Source organism: Haliaeetus albicilla, chromosome 16 (genome assembly GCF_947461875.1).
Source record: "Haliaeetus albicilla chromosome 16, bHalAlb1.1, whole genome shotgun sequence".
Taxonomy (NCBI): Eukaryota; Metazoa; Chordata; class Aves; order Accipitriformes; family Accipitridae; genus Haliaeetus; species Haliaeetus albicilla.
Window position 1 is genome coordinate 16,604,096 of NC_091498.1, and position 9,018 is coordinate 16,613,113.

General features: G+C 40.1%; 1 protein-coding gene across 9 annotated transcripts in view; it reads left to right on the top strand.

Annotated features, from left to right (window-relative positions):
• Positions 1 to 3,586, top strand: part of PTPN5 (protein tyrosine phosphatase non-receptor type 5) — an 86,315-nt gene extending 82,729 nt beyond the window's left edge. For all 9 annotated transcript variants that reach the window (XM_069803689.1, XM_069803692.1, XM_069803685.1 and 6 more), the window contains one exon: positions 1,467 to 3,586. In XM_069803689.1, the coding sequence (XP_069659790.1) occupies positions 1,467 to 1,560 (94 nt within the window). In that variant the 3' untranslated portion in view covers positions 1,561 to 3,586. The remainder of the gene's footprint in view (positions 1 to 1,466) is intronic.
• The last annotated feature ends 5,432 nt before the right edge of the window (positions 3,587 to 9,018 follow it).

The window sequence follows — 9,018 nt, forward strand, 5'->3', positions numbered from 1 at the left end:
AACACAGTGTGTGCTTCCCACCTTTGCTTATTGATGAGAGCATGGGTCCCTGCCCTTCCTTGCTCATTGTTAAGTATTATTTCAAGCAGCCACTTAACAAAATAGCCGCAAGAGTCTGAAGGAGGTGGTTGTCTTGCCCACTCATCTACCCCTTACTGGTATGGTTACTGTGTGACCCGCATGTCTTAAGCTGGACCCCATAGAAGAGGGCAGTCCCCAAGGAGAATGCAGCAGTCTCCTATCCATTTGGCTCAGAGGAAGCAACTTTCCATTAATTTACTCTGGTTAAGGTTTTCGAGGGAATGCACCACATATGCTCTTCCTCAGACTGACACAGTCTGGTTGGCTCTGGCCACCCGTGGGTTCCCATGTTCCTCAACCCCACTTGTCATTTCAGCCTCCTTTTGGCACTGCGTTCCCAGGATCTGTGCACCACCACCAATGCTGGCACAATTCTGCATACACCTTCTGTGAATTTGAGCCATGGGTTTAATTATTTTCATAATGGATTATCAAGAGATTGTATCACTGTTGATGAGGTACTCTTAGCAGAATTTTAAATGTTAGTAAAATCTGCTTAAAATGGACAACTTCGTTCTTGTTCTTTTTGTTCATTTCTGTCTTCCACTGTAGTACTCGTGTTGATTAATATGCTACTTGCAGTGATAACACAGGCTAATGATACATGGAAAAGCAAACTGTTTCTGCTCCTGCTTGCATTTCCTTTCAGGTTTGCAGTTTTAAAGAAAATAGTAAAAGCTGAAATAAAAGCTGAACCAAAACAGATTTCTGTTCTGGGAGTCTTTTACTGATCAAGGTGTGCATGGCAGTCAATTCAGTTACAAATCTGAGTTGTCTTTTGTTAAAGTTCAGTCATCTGTTCCAAAATGCTGCTGGCCATCCCCTGGTTCCCTGGTGAACTTGCCAAAAGCGCAATGTGGGATGGTACAGAGACATTTTCCAGAATGGAAAAGTTGTGTGCTACATCAGTTGTCTGGGCTGGCCCTCTGTAGTCCTGAATCCAGTCCCTAGCGCAGCTGTGAACTCTTGGAGAAGCTGTTTCCCCCTTTATTCCCCCTGCTCCAATCTATCTGTCTAGAGCTTTGGGGCGGGGATTGCTTTTCATGGTGTTAAAAAGTACCGGAGTATAGGTGCTCTGGTAATACGGATGTAATTGATGATGGTGTTGCCTTACTGGATGAGGGTCTCTGCCAAGAAAAATGAAGGTAAATCCCATTTCTGTTCTGACTACCTTCTGTTCCTTGGTTAGCAGAGACTTTCAAAATGGAGCTCGAGGTCAGACTATGAGCTGGTTGCAATCAATGGGCACTTTTCACTCATTTCAGGAAGCTTTGGAATAGACCTTTTGTGTGTAACACAAGCTTCATGTTAGCTGTGCCATTTCCTCACATGTTGGCATGTAATAAGGCTGCTGTTTCCCTCCCCTTTTTTTTTTTCCTTTCCAGGGGAGGAATGATCCAGACTTGTGAACAGTATCAATTTGTCCATCATGTCATGAGCTTGTACGGAAAACAGCTTTCTAGAGCAGCAGAAGAATAAGTGTTCATGATAATTCCTAAAGGCTAAACCAAGAGAACTTTTGACTGCATTCAGATATACTTCAGATCTGATAAGAGACACATGGTAACCTGGCTGTCTTAGCCGGAAGGAAAGATATATTATTTTACTTTGATATTGCTTTTATGCTCTTGTTTGCATTGACATTTAAGAGCTGAGGTATGCCTTGTCTTAAACATACGTGACAGGACATAATCTTCACCAAAAAAGGCTTATTTATACTGTAAATAAGAATAGTAGCTTCATTTGTTACAAAAGCAAGAAAAAAAATCAGAAAAAAATCCACTGTCTTCAGTTTGCTATTTTTAAAAAATCATTGCTAATATATCCAAATACAGTGTGAAACTTTTTGAATTGTCATGCTGAAATGTGCCGTATGTTGACAAAGCTTGAAAGTAACTTTTTGCCTCTTTCTGATTGTTTTTACATATAAAATTACCGAATACTGTGTATATCGTAAACCTTCTGAGCCTCTGCGTTAAAAGATTTAAGTAGATTCACATTGAAATTATGTTTCACACATCATGTTTGCTTGGTTTTGTTTTGTTTTTTCTAAAGCAGTCCACCACCAGTGTTATCAGAACTAAGGGGAAAAAAATATTTCAATGATGTGGGTAAAATTCTTGCCTCTTGTTCTCACCAGCAATGTACCCCAGTATCATGACAGCTGGGTGAATCTGATGTGAATAGTAGAAGTTAATCTGAACATAAATTCTTCACGCTTTACCTTTTCTTTTTCAGTATTTTGGCATCTCAGCCTGCAATCAGATTTGATTTTTGCAAATAGTTTCTCTTTTGACATGGTCAGACCACAATCCAAACACAATTTCCCCTGAAATTTGAGGTTTGAGATCAGGTGAGGAATTTTGTGAGTTGGATTCATCTTTATTGAATATGTAATAATAAAATCACTTGTATTCTGTGAATTTAAACTTGTTTCAAAGCTTTGATAGTGACCGGGTGCCCAGTGCTCATTAAAATTAACACAAATCCTGTAGACAACTTTAAAAAAAAAATCAGTCTGAATGTGTTGACTGCTTTTTGATAAATTTGCCCTCCAACCAAATTTAAACAGTCATTAGTCCATTCTAATTACTAGTCCAGGCAGCAGTCTTTCCTTTTCAGTAATACAGACTGCTGCCCATACTTTTCTTATTAGACCTCAATCAGGCTGGGAAGACTGTAGTTTATGTTTAATGCTTAAAGGTAAGCACGTGTTTAAGTGCTTTATTGAGCAGAGAAAAATGGAGGTACACATGACCCTTAACATGAAAGATGAGTGTTTTGTGAATAGAAGCTGTAATGATCTACTGAAAATATTTTTGCTTCTCTTTATTTGTAACAATAACCAAAACCTACTGCTTTTATTAGTGCAGGAGATTCTGAGAATTTACTGCACTTCCTAATGAGGAGAAGGTAAAGCAGCTCTCAGAACAATAAGGGCTGATCCTGCTCCCACTGAGGTTTTGCCATTGACGTCAGTAGGTGCGGGGTAGGGCCTGAAATGTTATGCCTGCAACTTCATCACTGTGGGGAAAGTTTCCCAATATTTCAGTGCACATCCTTTGTGTTTATTCTGTATCCATGAGCCTGTAAAAATCCTGTCAGCAGGGTTTGCATGAATGTGTGGCAAAATGTGTTATCTTTAAACCACTTGATTTTATTGCTGTATTTAAAATATTTCCTTCAGTGAGAAGCTAGCAGGAAGAACCGGCATTCTTTTTAAAAATACTGGTGGTAGTCATTAAATAGAGCAATAAACTTAAGCTTTTGAGCATAACATGACTGTTAGTTTTATGTAAACCTTGCTAGCTATATTCTCCCCACTGCTACTGATTCTTTCAAACTGGTAACACTATTCCATTTAAGCACACCTTAGAAATAACAAAAGCACCACTGACGTTCTGAACAACATTGTAAGTGGAACTCCCTATAAATGTTTTCAGCTGTTCAGTGCCCTTCAGTGTCAAAACTGACGAAGTGAATAAAATTACTTGTTCTGTCATCAGCTTCCTGTGCATCTGCTAAAGAATATTTGTTCATGATTGATTGGAGTCTGCATAAAGGAGCGAAGTTCAATGTATAAGTTGCCTCCTGTACAAGGAGACTTTCTAGAGCAGAATTGCTTTATGGCAAACAATGTATAAAGGGCTCCAAGATAGTGACTTGGAGGACCTTGTGCAGATCTTCAGCACGTATTAGTTGGCAGTGCTTCACTGACTTGAGTAGAAGTGAACTATTTATACTGATGAAGGAAGTCTAGCCTGCTGTCCACTCCCATTCTACATATGTGGAACGTCCTGAGAGAATGGCTGTTGATAAAATCAGGCTGCTTTACATCAGTTCACTAGTACAAAGCAAATGTCAGCCCAGTTGTAGTCTAGTTACAAGGGCTGCACTGCTGCCATCTCACATCAGGCAGGAGCATGCCACTTGGTCAAGACCAAAATATTTAAATGAATCTTGAAGTGTTATTCTAACAGATTTGGAGCTAATCCTCCTATTTACTCTTTGGCCTTAGCATAATTAACATATTTCTTCCTATCTCTTTCTTTCTCTCCCTCTCTTTTTTAAATAGAATTTGAAGTGTGAAGGACCCTATATCAGCTGTTCTGATCTCTTCTGACAGCAGAGGTAGTCTGAAGAAGTGCTTAGGATTAGCAGAAAGGAGCTCTGGCCGTGCAGAAGCACTTGAGATGAGTGGGGCTGCTGCTTCTTTAATCAGTAGGTTTGAAACAGAGCTGACAATAGGAAATAAGCTACACTATGTGTCTTACTAGACTTCTCTTTTTACTGGGCACTCTTTCTTTATTAAAAGAAAATTCCTAGCACACTTCATACACTCTCTCCAGCTCACTGCCCAGGCCTCTTTGTACCAGAGACTACAGCATTAATACCTACAACACAATTGTTTCCCAGAGGACTGAATTCCTCTCTCCAGGTAGGTTAGCATATAACGAACTTGAGATGATTTTATTTAGAACCAACTGTGATGTCTTCTGTTTCATAAGCTTTTTCACGCTTCATGAACAGGGGAGAGCCTAGCTCAATGCCTCGTTTGTTCACTGGTCATTTGGTCATTGGGCATCACACTTAAGCAGTGTTACCCTGTTTATGTTTCTGTCATGGTAACAGACTAATGACACACTCTGTCCCTTTGTAGGTACTCTGAGATCAGCAGATACACAGTTATGTAAAAACAAAAACTAAGATTGCACTTGAGAGTAAAGAACTGTCCCCAGGTAAAGCACACGCCTGACTCTCTGAAGGATCAAGATAAAGGTGATTTGGTCAAATTATTCTGAAACGTCAACTACCTAGCAGTCATGTACAGTAGAGTGTCATGTTTACTTACCAGACTTCCAAAAGTAGCAAACAGTTCTGGACGTTTCTTCTACAATTGGTCTACTTTGGCAAATCTTATCCTTAACCTGTGAATTTGCAGTTGCAGAAGGGCTTGAGACCAAAGAGATCACCAGACAGGACCTCTGTTCCTGTCACTTCCCTGCTGTGTCGTGCAGTGGAGGAACCATGCAACTTGCACACAGGTGGTCATAGAAAGTGCACGTCTGTTGATTGGTGAGTTGCCATGTTTTAGAAGTGGACCTGCATTATTATTTTTGATGTGTTCTTTCCCTGGAAACTGTTTTAAACAAAGGGAAATGATAAATTTGCAATTTGTTAATCATAACTGTCTGTCTATTTTTGACATGAAATGTGCTTTATACATTTGCTAGGGATTAAAAACAAAACACTTTTTCTGAGATACATTGGGGATAACCTTGTTTCTTCTGCCAAGTCTGTAAATGTATATTTGCTGATGTCTGCGAGAGTGACTATCAACTTAGGATAATGTAGGGCAGCTCAGGAGTCTTGCAAGAAAAAAAATTGCTCCATTCCAAAGCACAGAAGAAATATGTGAATGAAAGCAGCATTTGCAGCTTTGTGTGTAAGGGACAGGCAGTGAAAGAACTGCATGCTCTAGACAACACAAACATTGATTTCTAATGTCTCAAAGCAAATTTCACATATTCACAAAGAGGTGAATTCCTATTACACACAAGGAAAGAGAAGAGTCCACTATACTCTGAGTGCTGATACAGATCAGGCTCCAGCACCCGAGTACCACAGATGCCACATTCTCATGGCATGGTGTGAAAGTCACAGAAGGGGGTATGATTAACTTTGATGCAGAAGACCTGCCCAAGCTTGTGTGCCATGTAATCCCCAGCAGGGCAGCAGTGTCAGGTTTATTCAGTTGATAGCAAAGCTGAATGCAGAGAAAGGCTAAATTATTTACTCAGAATTAAAAGCCATGTTGGCACTAGAGCTGGCAATATGGCTCAGAGCATCTAAGAAGATAAAGCTTGAGCAGTCTGGCAAAGGACTCAGGTATTGCAGTTGCTGGCCCTTTCTCTCCACTGGACCATGCTACTCAACTTCTGTGTTCCCTCTTGCTTCTTTATCTCTTATCTGCATGTTGCTTCTTAGGCTTAAAACAGTTAAATAAGTCACTGTATTGCACTAATTTTAATCCAATATTTTGATAGCTAGTGTTTTCCAAGGATCATCTCTTCCCTTGGAGAAAGCCTGTCTTGCTAGACACTTTTCAGAGGGCTCAGCCTCTTCTGCCTACCTTTTGATCTCAATACAGCTCAGAATTTTGGGGACAGAGAAGTCTGCAGTACTGTGCATCTTGCTAAAAGCATTTTTCCTTTGGGAAACAGTAGTGTTTGCCTGAGTCAGACTTTTCTTATGTCTGACCTTAACTCTCCTGGTCCTGGTGGCAGCTGCAAGGTGTCTGCTTTCGTCTGAAAAGGCAAAGGCAACACTTCCCTCCAGGGATCAGAGGGAAAAAATCCTGCATAGATACTTTTGCACTTTCTCCTCTACATGCTTAGCTTGTTTGCCTCTGAAGTGGACACAAGGAAGACTGTCAGGAATTAAGTCTAAACTAATAAGGCACAACACAACAACAGAAATCTTCTCTTGTAAATTAGCTAGCTTTGACTCTTTTTGTCTCAGAAGAAGGAAAACCAGATGTGATTGGTTTTACTACATCTACTGTCATCTTCTTGGTCTTTAGGCTGTTGTGAGGAATATGGAGGGCAAACACTCAAGCGTCACAAAGGTCAGGGTAATGAAGAGATCACTGAGTCACTCTTCCCCTTTTTGAGGCTGATGTCTGGCAGTGTGGCCAGACTTAATGATCCAAACTGAAAGATCTGTTCATTCATATGCATTGGTTTTCCCCCACAGACGTGTGTGTTCATGTGTGTGCGTACGCACATGCCTACTCACTGTGCCATAGTAGCTCATGTAAGAACAGAAGCATGAGGGAGGATTCACGAGCACTGAAATGAACATGGAAAGGGACTGCCTGTTTTTTGAGTCAGTTTGGGTAGGTGGGAGGAATTTAACTGGGTTGGCAGCGTTTTGTTTTTGTTGGGAAAAACGTGACTTCCAGCCCAGATACCAGGTTTCTCTGTATCTGAGTTGGGCTCTTGTTCCTGAATTAGAATATTGAAGAGGTAAGTGAAGGTTGGTTACTTAATAGATTTATTAGACAAGCAGTAAATAATATCTTATCCACTTTACAGCATGACCAATCCCATTTCCACACGCTTCTGATTTGATAAATGCATCTGTGCTAATAAGAACACTAACTTCTAGAGAAGGGAGCACAGAGCTCTGTCTTGCTGGAAGCCTTTAGCCTGTGAACTACAGTATGTGTTTATTTTGGCTGTCTGTATATGGTATTTTTTGCTAACTGGAAAAGTTGACAATGTTTTGACCTCTGCACAATTTTTTCTTTAATTTTGTTAAATTTTTTAGCTTCCTCTTTCCTTCCTAGACTAGCAGAAATCATCTTAAAATCATCAGGAAAGGTGGTATGTTCCTGGTGGGGGGGGTTGCTAATGCTTTTTCCAGAGTTTACCCCTAGAATTACTCCTGTCAGCCTCTGGAAGTTGGTTAGATTTTGATGTTCTTTGGTTTTCTAAGTTCCTGTGTTTTGCAAAGCATAACCCAGGTGCCTCCTGCACTAGACTCCCTTTACATTTTAATTTAACATAAATACAGAACAGATAAGAGCAGTCTGTTCCAAACAGAAATCAGATGTGGTCAGTTAAGAGAAGCAGTTTATTGCCGCTAGTTTAGCCTTCATTGCAAACAGGATATGTAGTTTGTGTCCTTCAGAATGGATAGACCTATATACATGTAAAACAGCCTCTTGTACCAGCACTATTTCACTGCTGCTGTTAATGCTGGTAAAGTAAAAGAGAGCTACATACACAGACTGAGATCTGTAATTCATTCTCTTCTTGAGAATTACCTTACCCAGGAATGAAGTCCTTCTCCATATGAAGAAGGGTGACAGAATCTCAGACTTACTAAGAAGTAGAAGAGAACTGATTAAAGAATGACCTCTGTAATCTAAAGTTGTGAAGTGATTTTCTAAAGAGCCTCGTCCCTGTTTGAGTAACTGAATGAAGTGGCTAGACTTGGAAATGGTGGAACCTACTGCTAGTATAACTTAAAAATAAATAAAGCCAAACCTGGCCATTTCACTGAGGCGTGAAAGGAGCGCTGGGGACTGCCTTAAACACCAAAGCAGAATTTGAATGTTTAACTGTTTGAAACCTGGCCCCACACATTTTAACGTGAAAAACAAGACTGGTAAATTGTTTAATTATCTGCCTTTGATCAAAGTTTTGAAATAGTGTCACAATCAATCATAAGAAAACCTGGTATTGGGGAGGTAATGTTTATTTTTAAATGAAAAGGTATCTTTTGGCCTACAGAGGTTTACTCCTTTTAGCCTCATACGTGAAGTTTCATTATCCTGTTACTCCAAGAATGAGAAACTGCTGAAGCCACTGTAAAAGATGTAACAACATAGCCCACAAGAGGCCAGTATGTATTTAAATTTTGGACTACTCAAAGCCATATTTGTCCATTGTAAAGAGACCCAGGCATCTTCCTAGGAATGCAACAATCTACAGGACTTCATGTGAGCTGAGGGACACAGAAGGGTCAGTAATGGTCTTGAAAGCTCCTGTCTCTTAGTAGGAATGATCAGGACCTTAGCAGCTGGGAAAAAAAAGGTAAAATATACATAAACCTATATTTTCAACAATGTTCTAATACTCTGTATTCTGTGGCTGTGGGCAGGCAGGGTGGCAATTGGCTGTGTGAGATCAATAGCTTTAGTCTCATATCTGCTTTGCTTTTCCTAGCCTTCCCTTTCCAAGAAAGGAACCTTGTGAAGTACCACTCTGAAGTATAACTCCTTGAGGCACTTAAAACTAGAAGTAAAAGAGCTGTGAAAAGTACAGTGTAGGGAAGACTCAGTTACTGTCCTGGTTTCAGCTGGGATAGAGTTAACTGTCTTCCTAGTAGCTGGTACAGTGCTATGTTTTGAGTTCAGTATGTGAAGAA